Raw genomic sequence first — 19,027 nt, 5'->3', positions numbered from 1 at the left:
CCATTTGGTAGCAGAGGGAGGGAGGGTCTGGGGATTGACTGCCCCTTCAAGTTGTCTTGTCGGGGAGGTAGGTAGGTGCCTGCCGGGGATTGTGACAGTTTGATGAGATGATTTCACTCACGCTCACACTCATTCAAACGAGTTGAGACTGCCGCCACCGCTGACGACTTAAGACCTGTGGTCCTATTCTCATTTGACCATGCCAGGCTGTTCAGCAGCTCTGAAAAAAGAAAGAACAAAAGAAGGATTTAGTAAGAATACACACGGAAAATCAGCCAAAACAAATTCCATCTAACACATGCAAACATACAAAAAGGGGGACACGGGAAAAAAAAACAAAACAAAATGGATAGAAGGCTATGATGAAACTGATCAAAGACAAGAAACAAAAAGCTGTACAAGTCAACTCACCAAGATGCATTCTTCAGTTTTCTTATCTCTTTAGTGGCCCAACTTGCTAGTGTTTTCGCTTTAGACACCTTGGAGCGTCGGCCTTTCGTTAACAAGGCTTGTATGGATTCCTTATCAACAAAAGGCATCATGGCTGCACCAAAAGCAGCACAGAGATCACTAGAAAAACAAAACAGTACAAAGGTCAAAGTTGACTACAAGTGGCACAACATATTTGATATATATTAATTATTCAAATGTGGCCAAACCCATACTGAAATTAAATACTTATTTTCTGCTGTAGCCCCAAGCTAACCAATGCCTTATGAGTGAATTTGGTACGCAGAAACTGCATGGAGGCCAATGTATGTATGTATGTATGTATGTGCGCATTTGCAGGCATGGTTGTGTGGTAAGTAGTTTGCTTCCCAATCACATGGTTCTGTGATCAATCCCGCAACATGGCACTTGACCAAGATACGAGTGGATCTCGTAGATAGAAGAAACCTGTTGAGTATATGCGCATCTCATCTTGACAATCATGTGATAGTTGTAAATGATTGTTACTGTCATTCATTTCCAATATTCTGCAAAACTATGTCTGGTGTTGGAGAAATATTACCTCACTTGGAAACCGGTGAGGGTTGACGGAGGGCATCTGGCTGTAGAAAATCTGTCAACTTCACCCAAGCCATGCAAGCACAGAAAAGTAGACGTTAAAAGATGTGTGTATGCCTCTTAGTGTCCCCACCCAACCAACAAGTAGTGGTTGGTTTGTTTACATCCCTGTAAACTAGCATGAGACTGATAGAACGACTACTTAGAAAATTTTTTTTGTTTCTTTTGTTTCACTACACCTATCGAGGTGGTGCCCCAGCATGGCCAAAGTCCAACAACTGAAACAAGCAAAAACAAACTTACCCTATTAACCCACAACAAGCAGCTATGTTACTGTCACTATGATCCTCATCTTGAGCTATGTGTTCAATGAATGAAATCATGTGTCCAACATGTGGCTGAATGAGATTGACATCAGCTAAAGGGAAGGAGAGAAAAATCACAGAAAATCAAACAATTCTTCAGTAAGTCTACTAACCCAAACCTCACAAGTTCGCGCTAACACACCGCACAAAACACACGAGGGAATTGTCAGACATGGTACCAATATAAACAACTTCACGAAAGACTACAGCTAATACAAGAACAGTGTTTTCCATATTACACAATTTCATGCAAGTCTACGGATTGTTTATTCATTGGGCTTCATCTCAGAACTTCCAAGATTTCAACAATGTGACTATTTTCAGAATGATATTAGTAGGTAGATGTGATTGGTAAGCCAAATCTGGTTGGTCTGAACATAAAACAGATAGAGTGTTTGGATCATGTGGCTGGTTTAACCTTTCAGCATTTAAACCAGCCCATCGTCATTTCACGTCCACCCTCCTTACTGCCATAGGGTGGATGGTTTGACATGGAGCTGTCCAGACTCCCATTGTCTGTTGTGGCATGGTTTCTATGGCTGGATGCCCTTCCTAATGCAAACCACTTAACAGGATGTGGAGGGGGCCTTTTATGTGTCACTGTCACTTGAAAGGACAAACCTGTTATGTGTGGAAGACAGCAATCTTATTTAGCTTGATGTGTCTTATCAAATACAGCAAATCACATCGCCCAATCCTTTGTCATTTCTTCAGTGAGGCCCATGTGGTTGGAAAGGAAACTCCTTAACCACACAGTGCCATCTGCATATAACCATTTCTTCATACAAGTTCATTCTTTCCCAGTTTACAACTTGATTATCCCCACTGTATGCCATTCCTCTAGATGGGCTTCATGCACTGATCCCGACCCTATAAGGAACACCATAGACAAGGCTGTATGTATGAATCAACAACGTACGGTTTATCTGCTCAGCATCACCTTTCAAACCTTGCACAATGCCAGTGTAAGCTTCTAAACAGCCTTCTCTCAGTTCATTCAAGTAATCAATCATATCATAGTCAGTCTAGAATGAGAGAGAGAGAGAGAGAAGAAGAAAAAAAATGAAACAATTTAAAGCAAAATGGTTAAAAAAAAAACTGTTGCCAAGGCATCAATGTGATATAAACCATGCCCCAACAATAATAGACAAATAACAAAAACACAATATCAATTTTAATGAAGTTGGCAGCCTGACTTGATTGCTTCAAAGGATTCCTCCTTCAGATTATACATCTTCCAACAGTTATTCACAAGTATGTGTATACACACAAACAATGCTAAAAAAGCAGTGAGAATGAATGCTCAATTGTATTGGTAGATAAATACTTTGTGTGTTGAGAAGGCTACCGTTAGTTTCATGCTGAAAATCTTCAGCAATTATCAAGCCTGCCACATTCAACATTAGTGCTCGTCTCCATCTTGGATGTGTGTGTAAAACAATATGTTGGGCAAATGACTGCTGTTATTTGTGATAAAGCATACTTAACTAATTGAGGAAACCCAATATGGCCACTCAAATTTCATTACTCTTAATTGCAGGAAGTTTTATATACTGATCTACCCTCTGTGAAGTGAAACTATTTTTTTTTGGTCAATAAGTCGAACTTCAATTACACTTTTGGTAGATATTTAATACTGCAACTGAAATAACTGAAATAGATTTCTATTCAAACAAAAATATGCCAAGGAGATGGTCTTGTACACTTTACCTTGTCAACTTGTGCTTGTGATGCTTGTTGCAATGTATTCAAAACAACTGCTAGGTAATTTTTGAAGTAAGAACCAATTGCTAGAGCAATATCACCAAACACAGACAAGATCTGAGGTTTGACAGAACGATGGACAGTTTCATCCTGAAATGCAAAGGTTTTCAATAAATTAAATTCAACATCACTGAGAAACAACAATTAACACTTCAAGTACTAAAAATCGCTGGCAATGAATGCTTACAAAGTAAAACACAATGCTAATAATATGATCAACTGTAGTTATATATACAAAAGCCATTCATATCCCAGTTGTTAAATACTCTGGCTTAAGTTACAAACATGGCTGAAATGGTCTTGTCATATTTAAATAAAAATTTCAGTGCAAATCTCAATAGTACATTTGTGAAAACATGACATGACTAAGCAACTGAGCTACACAAAAATAATATAAAGGGGAAGTCCCTTTCAGAATGAGGTTAAACCTTGTTTCTTGCACAAAAATGAGCATTTAGTTCCCATTTTGCAACCCCCAATAGCAATGCTTTTTGAATTGCATTTATGTTCAGAGTTTGATAGCAGTTGCAAATCCTTGCAACACAGTACTTACCCCAAGATTTTCCACAAGCATAGTCATTAACTCATCACAGTATGGTAATATATTATTTCCTACAGCTCGGCAGATATCACCAGTTAAACCAACTGCAGCTTGGCACACCTGAATCAGAACCAAGTACAAATATAAACAATTATAAAAAAGAAAAGAAAAGTCATTTGCTTAAAACTCTAACTTCTCCATATTGCAAAGAGCTCAGATTGCAATTGAATAACAGACCTGATATTCTGCATGATTTTTCAGTCCAAGAGTCAAGTATGGTTTGAAAGCTGGCATGTATGGCAAGAAATTTTCTCCAAGAACTAGAAAACAAAAAGAAGAACATTACCAGACATTTTAGAGTGTAACCTTGAAAAACGAAAATTTCTATATCTATATTAAATAGGAAAATACAAATATTCTACTTCCAATTTATTTACTGGGAGAGCTAGAGGGGGGTGGGATGGCGTATTATGTGTGAACTGTTGGAGCAAGAAATAGATATCAACAGAACAGTTGTTGAATACTTGAACTCATGATTAGCAACTGTTTTTAATTACAATTTAGACATTGGAAGAAAAAAAAAAAAAAAAAGGATATCAAATCACACACACACATACCTTCAACCAGTGTTGATACACAGAGTAAAGCATCTTCTTGAACTCCTCCAGATTTCCCACAAGAGGTGTTGAACATCTGTAATAAAGCTGTCATAATCGGGCTAGAGATTTTGGGTGCATCTTCAGCAGTTACCTTTCGCAGTACACTCTACAAAGAGAGAGAGCGAGGGACAATGAGGAGAGGTTACTTTGTAATTCAACACAAAAGGAAAACGATACACATTTAAAAGTGGACGGAAACAAAGCATCAAATATCACATACTTACTTGGAGTGTAGCACACAGCAATGATTGGAGGTCATTATATTGTACCCTATCAGAAGTTGAACTTATATGACCCTGAAAAAAAAAAAAAAAAAAAAAAAAGGCAACAGTTAGGCAAAATAAAGTTTGAGAAAACATTGCAGTTTTGAAGCATCATGTGGTCTCAAAATTCTTCCCACAAAGCCTGCTAAAAGTAATTAGCAGTATATCCTTTCGATATCTGGCACACAGCCACTTGCCTCCCCTTCTCAAATACTTCTTTGTAGTAGGAGTTTTCTTCCTCCCTTTCCTTCTGTTCTTTTCTGCAAGTTACATAGCAACCTCACGAGTGCTGATGGCATGAAGAAAGAAAAAAAGCACCCAGCACACTAAAATGATTAGCATCTGGCTGTAGAAACCACGCCGAAAATGACACTGGAGTTTAGTGCAGCTTGCTGGTTACCAGTCAACCGGCCTATCCATACCAGCATGGAAAGTGGACATTAAATGATCTGATTAGAATGAGGTGCATTGTATAAATGCAACAAGACCAAATAAAGGAGGTCTTCCTCAAGACCATGGGAACTTGCTCATGTCAAACCTGATACAAAACTTACCTCCATCTGTAAAACTTTTTCAAGCCGTTGTAAAATAATCATAGTTGTGTTTTTCACTGTTTCATAACAATCCTGGAATACAAAACAAATTATTAAAATGTAATTTTTTCACATACAAGAATGTACTGAATATCTTACAAAAAAAAAAAAAAAAAATTTAACTAGGAATAGAGGACCCACATGGTCATTGCAGGTCTTTCTAACTGATCATATTAACATAACAATTCTAATATAAATACGTCCAATGTATGCATGGAACGGTTAATTTTCAATATGAATAGGCCAAGATAAAATCAATCAATATCCCATACAAACACAAGACAAAGTTAATACCCTCAACTATATAAGGTTTATTTCTAACTCTTCAGCATTTAAACCAGCCATATCTGGCTGAAATATTCCACCTGTGTTACGTTCAAAACTGGCCAGATCCAGCCTCTCACATCCACTCAGGTTTTCAGAAATATAAACCATTGAAATCTCAAAGCTGGCAAATTGAAATAAAGCTACTTCTGCCTAAATATGATCATAAATACTGTGAAATTTTCAAGCGTGATATTTTTTTTTCATCATCTGAAGTAGAGATCAATATTTTTCTAATTGCCTGTATGGCTTCAGTACATAGCAACTCTGACTTGGAAAAAACACAAAGCTACTTCAAAACTTACCTTTGGACTATTTTTCACAAGTTCCATAAGCGCCTCATAGGCAGCATTCCTTAAATTGTGCTGGTTAGCATCAGGCCTGCAGAATAGAATCAGTTCAAAACCTAAGCTTCAAGTAATACAGTAAAAATGTTGTCCATACACCAATACACACCATTTAAATTATAGGGGAGAGAAAAAAAAAAGGACCAAGGTTTTTAGAAAGCTATCTTTATATCTCAAGGTTGGTAGATGATGATAACCATCGGATGATGATACTTCGGTCTAATGTCCATCAGAAGGCTCTTGCCCGTGGCTATTGGAAGCCATCAAAAGTGCTCCACTATGATCCTGCCAAGGATTACATCACTTATCAAGAGACTGTTACAGAGGATACATCTGTAATATGTCCATTTTGCAAGGCCCTCAAGTAGGTTGGAGAATCCAGTGACCTATGCTTTCTCAAATGGAAAGGTTCACTTGCCTGACCTGCAAAACACTCCCCACCCTTTCCCCTTTACCCCCTGGTCAACACCCTGATTCGCACTTAAAACTGCCTTCCAGATGACAAGTTTCTGTCATAAATCCCTTCACAAAGACTTCTTATATGACAACGTCCAAAATTCAGGATAGGCTCTATTCTTCCTGTCAACAATGCTGAACACCGATTCCTTAAAATTTACTTCATGGGAGAACCCACTGTCAAACCCAACCATACTATTTTACAACAACACAAACATTGCAGTCAAAAGGATACAAAAATGGAACAAAGTTGGAATATTTGTTGAGCCTAGGTCAGCAGTGGTTGAGCTGAATTAGTCTACACAACTAGAAATTAGGCCAAATTGTGTGTATATAAAGTTATCTGTAAAAGTGTAAGTGATTTACCTGTCAGTTGTTTCCAAAAGTTTGGTAACAATACCATCAAAATAATACGAAAGACAATACATTTCAGGCTCGACATTCTCTTCAGCAGTATCCGCAGCTATTTCGTATGCTGCTTCTGCCAAACCGGATATAGCCTGTAACAGATATATTTATCAGGTTAATACATGTGAAAGCATAACAAGATATTTAGCCAGTGGTTTTCTTTTTCTTTTTCTTTTTTAGAATTGAAAAGCTCCTACACCTACTAACCCAGCAAACATTGTGTGCAACACGCGGCTCAGCCTCAAGTCCTTGTACCAAAGCTTCTAAGAGTGGCGGCAGACAGGTATCGTTAATAACGGCTTCAGGTAAGATTTCACACACTCGTCCAACTGCCCAAGCTGTAGTGTCTCGCACTACAACGCTGCGGTCCTTCAGCAAGTTTATCAACATTGGCATGGCTTGTTCAACGATAGGCTTCAGCTTATTGCGGTCAGGTCCTTCCAGGATAGATCCTACAAAAGAATCAAAAATAAATCAGTAATATCAGCCGACAGAAGTAGGATTCAAAAGGCTTTTGTCTTTCTGTTTACATTCTCACCAGATGATTTTAGTTATACCTGAGCCAGGTAAATCTATTATGAATGTTATTAGAAGTGAAAGAACTGAAAGACATTCTTTAAAAAAAAGAAATTTCTTAAATTACCAATTACCCACCCCATTACCAAACTTCTGCACATCAGAGCTGGTTAGGAAAAGAAAATGGTCTATTTCATGTAATTTATCTTTATGAGGCAAAATAATGGTAACAGCTGTGATAGTAGTGGCATTTGTTCTAGACAACCTAGGATGAACCTGTTTCAATTAAGATATAGCAAAAACCCATTTAAATAAGGTGTTAAATTATACAGTATCCAAAGAAATGCCTTTACCAATGCCAACCACCCTGGTTATCATCAGGAGACAATAGATTAGCTATCATGAAACGATTTCCAGAAACCTGATTATGGTTGTAAAAGTAGAATGAAAACTATAAATGTAATGGGAAGATTATAAAATCATATCTTTATAGAAAAATAAAATCAAGTGCGGTACAATTATTTTGATTTCTAACCAATTCCTATAGTAAAAACAATGTGGGAGACTTTCAAATTTACAAAAAGGAATTTTGAAATTAAGCAGGAAAAATGGCTTGTACAAAGGCAAATTAATGCTTGCATTTAAGCACTTGTAATTAGAAGAAGACAGGAATTTCAGCACCATTTTTGGGAATTATGGTGTCACTGAATTTTATTCTTTTTAGGATAAGAATATAAAACAGTTCTTGGGTGAATAAGAATGAAGCAAGCATACAGTTGCAACCAAAAATGCCAGGCTTGGTCCAAGAATCTGCTGCTGTATCAGTTGCCACAAGCATTTCTTAAAAGACTTCCTGTGCAAGACATTAAACAGCAAGCATCCAGTGATAAGGCTCCACCTAGAGAGTTCAGGAGTATGTGGTAACACTTTCGGCAACACTACCCCCAAATTTGGTCTGAACCAAAAGAGAACCTGCCAAATGTCTCAGTTGAGAGTTAAATAGTGAAAAATGATCCACTAATTAAAGAGTATAGTACTTGGAGGGTTGGCCCCTTAACATGTCACACGGCCCTCCAGTGTATGTACATGAACTGATATCATATGAACCAGTCAAAGGGTCAAGTCCTGTGCCTCAAGAAGTCATCTCAGTGCAAGAAACTAGAAGAGTAAAATTAAATACACCAGTAGATGGAAATGGGGAAATCCACTACTGTATGTTTCCCCAAAATTCATGGCTTTTCTGATATTGGCACAGAGGCCCACAATTGCAGGCATCTGTGACATGGCACAAAGTATGTTATTCTACTGAATTCTAATGAAATGATAGTTTCCAGTTTACCATGAATATACCACAAAACCACTGACAAAATACCCATTACTTTGTCTCCACTTATATCAAAGTCACAGCTTACATTTTATTCTATTTGGAGGTTATAAAATAAAACAAAAAAGAAAAAAAGATTTAAATATCTATAATTAACTGTCAACAATATTAATTACAATGTAGTTAAATCCATGAATTAAAAAAAAGGAAAAAAAAAACTGTCTTGAAGTTATCAATGATAAATGAATGCCTACCAAATGCCATAACAGCAGCATCTCTAAAGCGCCAATCTGTATGGACAATATGTTCCTTGACAAAAGGAAGTACATGACCTACAACGTCATCTTCACAGCATGTGGCCATCAGCATCAAACACACACCAGCTGCCTTACATGGGTTCCACTCATCATCATCAAACTCTTCCTGCAAACACACACAACAGCAAACATATAGTGGAAGACTCTCAAAGAGAAGAATTCACTCATGCCTTATCAGTTTCATTCTCATCTGAAGCAATACTGTACCATCTAACCAACAAAATTAACTGGCCTAATAAACTAAGCAATGATAAATATATAATATATATATATATTCATAAGAATCTAGAAATAATTTGGTATGTGATGAGTAAAAAAGTAATGGTTGAGTATAAAATTTAGAACATTTATTACTAAAAGAATGGTAGAAAAATTAATCTCAATCGATATGGGGCAAAAAAAATTAATGCAATTGTTTTGAAATGGATTTGAAGATGATTAATCATTATGTACATAAATACACATTTACATATGTATGTGTGTGTATGTATACACACATATATACATATATGTGCAGTTTAAGATTTGGTCTTATATTTTGTTGGGTTTTTTTTCTTCTTTAAATCATTAAGGAAAGAGCAAAATTTATTTTTAATTAAAAAAATTCAATATACCTGTTTTGTAAGGGTTATCAATAATATTGGAACAAGGAACTGCAGAGCTCCTTTAGCATAAAACCTACTGCTCCTTTCAGGAGGTCGGCCTTCTTCATCAGCCTAAAAAAAAAAAATGGAACATTTAATGAAATAAAATGTAACAGTGAATAAAAGAAAAAATAATTCTAGTGCATAATTTGGGTTTAAGATATCTACAATTATTGTTGATGTAATAACAATAATAATAATAATAGTAACAGGTCACAATAGCAACAAAGACCAGTCAATCAGATTGTTTATGCCGCTTCACCTCCTAGGAAAATCCTATATCAATGTGATCTTATGATACGTGGAAAACCCAGGATGGATCATCATCGTCCTTTTAATGTCTATTTCCCCCCCCCCATGCTTGCATAGGTGAAATGCAATTTGTTGAGGCAGATTTTCTGCAGCCAGATGCCCTTCTTGTTACCAACCCTCACCTATTTCCAATCAAGGTAATACTTTCCCCCCACAGGCACATTTTTCACAGTAGAATGGAAACGAACCTCGTTTGCGTGACAATGCTCATTTACAACCATTATGTAACAACAGTATACACACACACATACACACGAGTTTCTTTCACCAAATTCACTCAGAACTTTCTTTGGTCATTCTGGAGCCCAAGGTACCATGCAGTGAGAATGAACCAAAGACCACAAGGTTGGGAAGTAAGCTTTTCAGCCATGGAGCAATACCTGTTCACATCTAATTTGGATTGGCTCCAAACCACCCATTTTTAATGGTTCAGCTAGAAGGAAAAAGCAACATCCACGGCCTTTGGCTAAATATAGGTGAGGTGGAGGAGTGGGGGGTTTTGGCTAGGCATCTTCAAAATGGACACATGGTCCAAATGCTGGTAACACAGTGGACTCTGGTAAACTACCCAAAAACCAGGCGGCATGTTTTAATTCTAATTGCCCAAGAACAAGAGCTGTCCATTTGACAGGCTTCTACACAATATCAACTCAAGTTTCGCATATAAGACTAAGGTTGAATCAAGATTACTCTACACAATAGGAGTGAACCTGGGACAATGCAGTTTTGAAGTAAACTTCTTAAAACACACAGCCAACTCTGTGCCCACAGGTCAGCACCAATCATAAGGGCTTGACCCAACCTGACAATGAGATGTGGTAAGTTTTATATCGAACAGATGAGGAAAATATTTCTACATGACTATCAGTAATCAAATTGATTGAAATATAGAACAGATACATTTTTCAACACTAGATTAAATACCTAAATAATCTCATTTCAATTATCTAATGCCAATTATTAAAAGTTTCCCTAGATTACAGTGTCAGGTGAAAAGAGGGAAATGTTAAAGACATCAAATACTCACTTCTGAAAGTTCTATGGCAAGATCGACCTCTTCATCACAAACTGTAGACCAGAACTCAATTCCTTGTAGAGATACTTCATCTATCTCACTTTTCATAGCTTCCATCGTAATCTACACGGAACAAGGGGAAAAAAAGTGTGAACCAAACTTACACATGATAGGATGGAAGGGGAAAATTTTTTTTTTTCCCCCCCAAAATGTCATTTACAGAAAGTGAAGAACTTAAAGTAAAACTCACAGCAAACAGAGCAGGACCCATGTAGTGTTCCATATATTGATAATATAAGGACATAATTTTAACTAAGCATTGCAAGGCAGCAACACGAACCTGAAAAAGAAAAGAAATATTTCATGACATTTTTATTATTCCATATATTTTAATGAGAAGAAAAGTGGTATTTAACAATAACACTACCTACCCTTGTATCAGTAGACTGGGTAGCTTCACAAACAACTTGCATGATAAAATGCCTTTCAAACTAAAAAAGAGAAATAGTGAATCTCAAATGATTAAACATGATTGACAAGACAAAATAAAATATTGAGTAGGGAAGACAATAATATATATGGTAGAACTCAAAAGAAAAAGCCTATATGGTACTATCTGCATCTCATGCTTAATCCATAAAGCGTTGGGATTTGCACTTACATAGAATGGACTGCTGAGCACATTTTATGAAAACGAGACGACCAGGCACACACAAAAAAGACAAAAAATAGTTAAAATATCTTAGTATATAATGGTGGCAAGTTTTACATCATTTGAAAAGCCATTAGTTGAACTATTAGTCCTCTTGCATTCTGGTGGGTATCGGAGCATTTGAGTAACATTAGACCTCAACAAATGCTCATAAATTAAATGCATCTATTTGGGCCACAGTCGTGGCCTCTTGACCTGTGCCTGACAGCCATGATCATGGCTTGTTGCACTTTATGTGCTAAGTATTCATTTTACTGTAAATCTTTCATAGAATACAAAACCTAAATCTTTTAGTATTTAAACAGGTCATATCCTGCCTTTCACACCTACCCTACAATGTCATTCTAAAGCTAATCCCATCATTGAAATCTCAAAGCAACAAGATAATGCACAACTAATTCAAACTTTTGACAGAGAAATCAAAATGCTAAAGGATTAAAGAGAAAAGAATCAAGCAGTAAATGATATATATTTATATACTTACATCTTTATCAAAATTTGACTTTGTGAATTCCAAAGAATTCAGCAGAGCATTCGTAGCAGCTAATCTAACATGATTACTGAAATAGTTGAAAATAGTTCAATTGTAAAATGCATTCAAGTGAAAAAAGTTTAATATAACTCTTAAAGAGTATTTCAAGAGTATACACACACACACACACACACACACAAAACATCAATTAGGATAGTTCAGCTATTTGGTAGACTTATCGAGGTACTAGTTCAGTATATAATACTGACCAAACAAGATTTGCACTACTCATTGATCACATCTTCAGGAAAATTTCAATCATTCTCAGACATAACTATACAAAAGCCAACAGGTATTACAAGCCCCACTTTAAAGCCAAAAAAATAATTAAGTTACCTTGATTCTTCTTTGCGCATCCCATTTACAATTGCTGTTAAAATTTCATTAGATTGTGATGCCAATATATCTGGCTCCTGGGGGGAAAAAAAAACAAATGTTTTCATGTGTTTAAAAATTTAAATTATTCTTATTTCAAATAAAATACATATTTCACAAAGTGTTCAAATAAATGAATGAAAACCAGTAGAAATCAATTACCAAACCAATACCATTTACAAGTATTCATATTTAACATATATGATGACCAAATGGGATCATCTTTGCAATAAATAATAAAATGGGCATTAAAAAGTTACTAATGAAGCTGTGTTCTAAACACTACATTCAGTGAGTGAGGTGTTCGTAGACGTATTAAAACGAGTCCATGTTCTCCATTTCAGAACTTAATTGAAACAAAGTGTGTATTTTAGTTAACAAATAATTAGAATTAAGTAACTTACTATATCCTGGCAAATATAACCAATAGACTCTAACGTAGCTTCTTTCATCAATTCAGTGCTGTTTGGATTGGTAATATTTTGCGTTAACAAAGGAATAAGATCTGGCCAGAACCCTTGGGGAAGTTCAGCACAAGCAATGTATGCCACACACTGGGCTGCAGAACTTGGACGAATGGTTTCAGTCCCTAATGACTCCAAAACCTGCAAGAAGCATAAAAGATACCAGTTTAATAACATTGGAAACAATGACTAGAAAGCATTAATATATCAACAAAATACAAGCAACTAAAACTATCATCATCATTTAACATCCACTTTCCATGCTGGCATGGGTTCGATGGTTTGATATATAACTGGCAAACAGGGAGCTTTTCACACCCCAGTTGCCTATCATGGTATGGTTTCTATGGCTGGATGCCCTTCCTGCCAAAACATTAAACCAATACAGAGTTTAGACAGAGTACACTTCAATAGAGAACACTTTTCTCTTATAAAGCAGCTTTTAAAACATCCAGCTGATTTATGATAAATATTCCAACATTGGCGACCTCTGTATATTTTATATATCATCAATTCAGTGCTGTTTGGATTGGTAATATTTTGCGTTAGCATCCAGCCATAAAATTATATTACCTTACATTGCTCATCATTTAAGATGGTAGGGTGTGATGAATAAGATCTGTTTAGCTGGAATTTAATCCTCATTTTATGTCCAATTCAGTCCCCTCCGCTGCCTGTTGTGGGTTAGATCTATTTCATCATGCAACTTCTCATGGTTCTTCATCCAAACAGAAAAACATCACTTGTATATGCCATACTTTTTATAGCTGAATATCCTTCTTCTTGCCAGCTACTTTATGACCTGGACAGAGTGCATTTTATTGTGCCATCAGCACTACAGAGTTTACTGCACCAAGTCTTAGGAATCCTCTCTATCCAAGCTAAGTTGCTGCCCTCTTCGATGGGGTGCATTTACTGTCACATGTTCTGTCTTCAAAATATGAATTTAAATGTGTAGATTTATATCAAGAGCTAAAATTTTTAAAAGGAACCTTGGAAAAGCTGAATTCAACAGAAAATAGCCAAGAAAAATCTAGAGGCATCTGTTTAAACAGTATATTAGTTTTGGAAAACTAATCTCCTATCAACACAAACAAATGTAAAACAATCTCAATATTATTTGCAAGATTTCAAGACCATAATTTATTAGAAAAACAAAAAACCTTCAACTCACATTTTTCTTTATATATACTCGTATTTCTTCGTTAAACTGGAGCCATCGCTGTTGGTAAGTGGTTTTAATTGCTGGATCCTTGGAATAAACAGCATTTTTGAGCTGTAGACCGGCTTGCATACGGGCCACTGGACTATTCCCTCCATGTTTTAAGATGTCAGATAATTTCTTTAATAGCTCAGGCTGAAAAAGTTAGAAAATACATTTTAAGATACATTTTAAGTTGTTTTACTCACAGGTTTCCAACTGACCCAGAATTAATTCCCTACATTGAGACTGCGAGTTACAAGGAAGTATAATTCCATATAGAATTACTATATTAAGGATCTTTGTAAAACCTTGTTTTCCTTCAGTTTATTTGCGATGCTGATATAGATCAGAAAACAACACAATTGATAAAAAATCTAACCAAGAGAGTGTACAGACTTTTCCATGCCTGCATGGGTCAAATGGAATTCACTGATGCATCATATGCTCTACAGTAAAATGTCCATTCTGTTACCAAACCCTCACCCGTTTCCAAGCAAGGTAATATTTCCCCATGACCAAATATACTTTCACGGATAATTGGAAATGACAGCTTGCATGACAATAACACCTGTTTATAACTATCATGACATCAAAAAGAAAACGTGTGTGTGTGCATAAAACAAGCTTCTTTCACTTTCCCTCTACCAAATTTACTCAAGGCTTGTCAGCTCGAACTATAGTTGAAGACATTTACCCAAGTTGCCATGCAGTGGGACTGAACTTGAAACTACATGGCTGGAAAGTAAGTTACTTGACCACAGAGCCACATGTATGTCTGTCTAAAGTTAAAACTGATATAAGCTAGTCACAATGTTTGGGAATTTGGCAGATGATAGTTATTTAGTCCAGCTAAATGATATCCAAGAAAGATGACCAAGGACAGATTCAATCTATTTAATGAAAAAGACAGCTCTGAACTTGTCACAAAAGAAAATCACTAACAAAAAAAGAAAAAAACTATTGGAACATGAAGATAAATGTGAACAAATGGATTATTGGTTGGCCATGGTTTATTACCATGGAAACAACTTATGGAAGACTGGGAAATCTAGAAGCACCGTTCTCAAGTAGTTTTAAGTATTAAGTCTTTGGTAGCTCTTAAAGACAATATACTGAATTCTAAGCACCAAATTACTAACCAAATATGTTTGGACTAGAGGGTATGGTACAATCCAACAGAATAATCCTATTCAGGTCGCACTGGTGTTGTGAAAATTTGGAATATATCTACAAAGGCAGAAGCCGGCTTGGTTTAAAATTCGCTTGGTAGACACAGGGTATGGGGGTCAGTGTAACTGCACAGCAGGTTGACCAGTGTCTTCTTGTATAGCCACAGGCTGACCAACACCTCGAGTGGATCTAGTAGGAATAAACTGGGTGGAAACGCACGTGTCTGCTTGACAACTGAGGTTTGTTTACATCCCTAACAGTAGTTTAGCAAAAAGAGACCGACTGAATAAATACCACACTTGAAATAGAGACTGAGGTTGATTTGTTCAACTGAATCCCTCAAGGGAGTAGCGTCCTAGCTTAGTACAAGAGTGCAAACTAACAATTTGGATAAGGACTACGCAAATGTCTACAATAAACAAAAATAATGGTCTTTAATAGTCTTCAGCTGGGTCTCAGAAATAGCAGCTCCATTTCCCAATGTTCTATAGATTCCATACAGAAGGGAATCAATGGCATAAACATGATTATACACTTGCTTCTGCAGCAACCCAGAATAAAAGAGTCAAGATGATGTCATTGCCAATCTGAAAAGAGCTAATTAATCCCAATGCATTAATTATGCATTTTCCATAGACACTATGACAAAATTCAACAGATGTGCTCCAAATATATGGTGTTATTAAACTATCGATAGTTTATCTATCTTTTTAACACTTCAAACGGTTATATTTGGCTTAAACATTGTTTTACATTCAAAGCTGCCAGATTTGCCCCTCACACCTACACAACTGTGTTGTTCTAAAAGTTAACCACACCACCGATATCATGAAGCTACAGGATAATGCATGATTAATTCAAAACAATGAATAAATAAGTGTAACGTTTGACAGAGTGATCTGAATGCTAAAGAGTAATACTGAAAATTTGCAGACATAGTTCAGCTGCTTCTAACAGCAAAAAGGAATGAGAAAACCATTGAGAACAAGCTGAGAAGACAGAAGAACCCGTTTTGATAAGATTCTGTCAAATGTAAAACAACTTCTGAATTTGCAGTAGCAAGAATGTTTCAGAATGAAAAACTGCCAGAATGTTAGTCATACTTTGATTCTGAGAAATCGGAGCAACATCCAACATAAAAACTCACCCAGTGATATGTGTTGAAAGACATTTTACAGCTGGGAAATCTTTCATGCGGGAGACGGATTGTTTTAACATCCATTTTTCCATGCTTAATTCATAGAGGTAGATCTACAGCCAGATTATTTTCCTGTCGCTATTCATCAGGTTTCTAAGCAAGGTAATATCCATCCCCACAACCAGTCTTTCAAGGACTCAGGGCACAATAGCTGGACAGGTTTTCACAGAAGATTGTAAACAAGCAGCATCACTTGCACAAGTGACGTTCGTTTCCAATTAGTACGATATTAAGACAGGTAGAGACAAATTTTTAGATTTCTTGCCAATGTTGCCCACTAAATCCACTCATAAGGATTTGGTTGGCTTAGCACTACAAAACGCTTGCTGTGCAGTGGAACTGAATGCAAAAGCGCAAGGCAGCAAAAGCAAACCTATCAACTATTACTCATTTTCCAAGGGATGTTTCTGGGAAAGCTATCATTATCACCGATTTCAAAATCACTCACATGCCAGATAAAACCAGCAATCATTTTGGTGTGCTTAAGTACACAATATCATATCAGTTTGATAGTATTTGTTACATTGACACACCTATGTCAGAATGGAATAATTTAGTATTTGTTTATTATCAATCATTTAAAACATTAACCCTTTAGCATTCAGATTACTGTCAAAAGAAATGCTTATCTTTTGGCTGCGGAATGTCAGGTTTGGGACTATTTTCTGTTGAGGCCATGTCATGTTTGCTAAGGTATTGTGAACTGCAAAAAATACCATGTCTATTTTTTGGGGGTAGATATTTACCATCATTGCCAGAATAACCATGAAATTTTATTTCACAGTTTAAGGGTTAAACGCACCCCTTGTACTTGATAAGTGCTCTCAAGAAAGATTACATATAGACTAGGGATACATATAAAAAAAAATACTGGGAATGTGTTGATTATAGTTGACTCAGCCATTAAATGCACTGAAGCCTGTTCTTTCCTAGATTTGACATTCCAATGACAGTGCAAGGCAATAAACCAGATTCTAACCAACCAATTTGGTTGCAAGAAAATTCATAGCTCGACTTACAGTCCAAAATATAACCTTGCAGTAGAAAGAACGGTGCAAACAAGAGGAAAGTTTGACATTTGCTAAAGTTTCTCTTCAATCACTGATAATGGTTCTGGTGTATGCAAGATATGTCCAGCTAAGAAATTACTTGACAATAATAATTGTAGAAAACTCCCATTCTGAGATTGGGAAAATGGTTCATCACAAAAAACAATGACATTTCACCCCTAAATGGTTATTTGAATTCAAACTGGCAGTAAAAAAGCAGTCTGTATTAACCCTTTAGCATTTAAACCATCCATAATATTCAACCTGTTTCATGTTCAAACCAGCCAGATCTGGCCTCTCACATCTATCCTACAATGTTATTCTAAAAACAATCACATCACTGAAATTTCAAAGTTAAGAGGTAATATATGATTAATTCAAGACAACATGAATAAGCAATTACATTTGAGTAATCCGAGTGCTGAAGAGTTGAAAATGAAGGTGATGGGCCAACATCAGCTTCATCTATTGGGCCTCCATTTCATCACGGGATGTAACGGTGGTACAACTCACTCAGGTGCAGTAAATAAAAACCATCCACTCCACACTGTACGCTAACCCACTTGGAGGAACATGGCTTAGTGGTTCAGGTGTTGGGACTCACGATCAGAAGATTGTGCTTTCGACTTCTGGACGTGTGTTCTTGAGCAAAACACTTCATTTCACGTTGCTCAAGTACACTCAGCTGGCAAAAATGAGTAATCCTACGACAGACCAGCATCCCACTCAGCTGGGGAATTTATAACACCATGGAAACTGAGAAACTAAGCCTTGAGTCGGCATGACGAGAAGGTAACTTTAACCGACCCACTGGCTATTTCCTTCAGTTCTCCATCCCCCAAGTGATATTCCCTGCATCCAATTCAATCCCCATCTCTAATCATCAGTCACATTCTTTTTCAAAATCCTATCTACCCCCATCCTTTCTATTCCTCAATCCCCATTCACCGTGTACATTGAGGCTACACTCTCACCATCCCCCTCTCTCTTTCTCTAGCTGGGGAAGCAATGTATCTCCTCTTAAGCAAGACACTTGTTCCTGTTCTCACCACTTTCAAGACATTGGTAACCTCACATGCCGGTGCCACAGTAAAAGCCCCCTGTACACTTAAATGATGCAGGAAGAGCTACCAGTTATAGAAACCTCACTTAAACATGGAAGTTCTGTTAAAAAAAACTATACTGCAGTAGTTAACATGAGACAAACATGGCAACTGTTTGTTTACATCCCTGTAAGTTAGCAGTTCGGCAAATAGAGACTGATAGATGTACCAGTCCTTGAAAAAAAAAAAAAAACAACCTGGGGTTGATTTATTTGACTTTAAAATCCTTCGTAGTAGTCTGCATGGCTGTAGTCTGTCTGAAACACTTAGATAAAAAGTAGCACCTATACTGTGATTCATAAGTTTTAGTTTATAAAGTTAGCTGTGTGTGTGTGTGTGTGTGTGTGTGTGTGTGTGTGTGTGT

At 36.6% G+C, this 19,027-nt stretch overlaps 1 protein-coding gene across 2 annotated transcripts in view; it reads right to left on the bottom strand.

The window, feature by feature from the left end:
• Positions 1 to 6: 6 nt before the first annotated feature.
• Positions 7 to 19,027, bottom strand: part of LOC106867805 (importin subunit beta-1) — a 24,524-nt gene continuing 5,503 nt past the window's right edge. Inside the window, exons 3-24 of one of the 2 annotated variants that reach the window (XM_014912834.2) lie at positions 14,114 to 14,296; positions 12,880 to 13,080; positions 12,437 to 12,513; positions 12,053 to 12,128; positions 11,288 to 11,347; positions 11,107 to 11,196; positions 10,869 to 10,979; positions 9,500 to 9,601; positions 8,823 to 8,991; positions 6,936 to 7,180; positions 6,687 to 6,820; positions 5,823 to 5,898; positions 5,155 to 5,226; positions 4,562 to 4,633; positions 4,296 to 4,443; positions 3,916 to 3,998; positions 3,691 to 3,798; positions 3,084 to 3,227; positions 2,293 to 2,398; positions 1,312 to 1,426; positions 412 to 570; positions 7 to 220 (exon numbers count right to left, since the gene is read on the bottom strand). In XM_014912834.2, coding sequence (XP_014768320.1) covers position 220; positions 412 to 570; positions 1,312 to 1,426; positions 2,293 to 2,398; positions 3,084 to 3,227; positions 3,691 to 3,798; positions 3,916 to 3,998; positions 4,296 to 4,443; positions 4,562 to 4,633; positions 5,155 to 5,226; positions 5,823 to 5,898; positions 6,687 to 6,820; positions 6,936 to 7,180; positions 8,823 to 8,991; positions 9,500 to 9,601; positions 10,869 to 10,979; positions 11,107 to 11,196; positions 11,288 to 11,347; positions 12,053 to 12,128; positions 12,437 to 12,513; positions 12,880 to 13,080; positions 14,114 to 14,296 — 2,532 coding nt within the window. In that variant the 3' untranslated portion in view covers positions 7 to 219. Of the gene's footprint in view, positions 221 to 407; positions 571 to 1,311; positions 1,427 to 2,292; positions 2,399 to 3,083; positions 3,228 to 3,690; positions 3,799 to 3,915; positions 3,999 to 4,295; positions 4,444 to 4,561; positions 4,634 to 5,154; positions 5,227 to 5,822; positions 5,899 to 6,686; positions 6,821 to 6,935; positions 7,181 to 8,822; positions 8,992 to 9,499; positions 9,602 to 10,868; positions 10,980 to 11,106; positions 11,197 to 11,287; positions 11,348 to 12,052; positions 12,129 to 12,436; positions 12,514 to 12,879; positions 13,081 to 14,113; positions 14,297 to 19,027 lie in introns of those variants that run through there. The other variant, XM_014912826.2, reaches the window with a different exon arrangement.

This window comes from Octopus bimaculoides, chromosome 22, assembly GCF_001194135.2.
Source record: "Octopus bimaculoides isolate UCB-OBI-ISO-001 chromosome 22, ASM119413v2, whole genome shotgun sequence".
In the NCBI taxonomy this organism is placed as follows: domain Eukaryota; kingdom Metazoa; phylum Mollusca; class Cephalopoda; order Octopoda; family Octopodidae; genus Octopus; species Octopus bimaculoides.
Note: the sequence above shows the minus strand (reverse complement) of the source record. Positions and strands in the feature narration are given on the sequence as shown.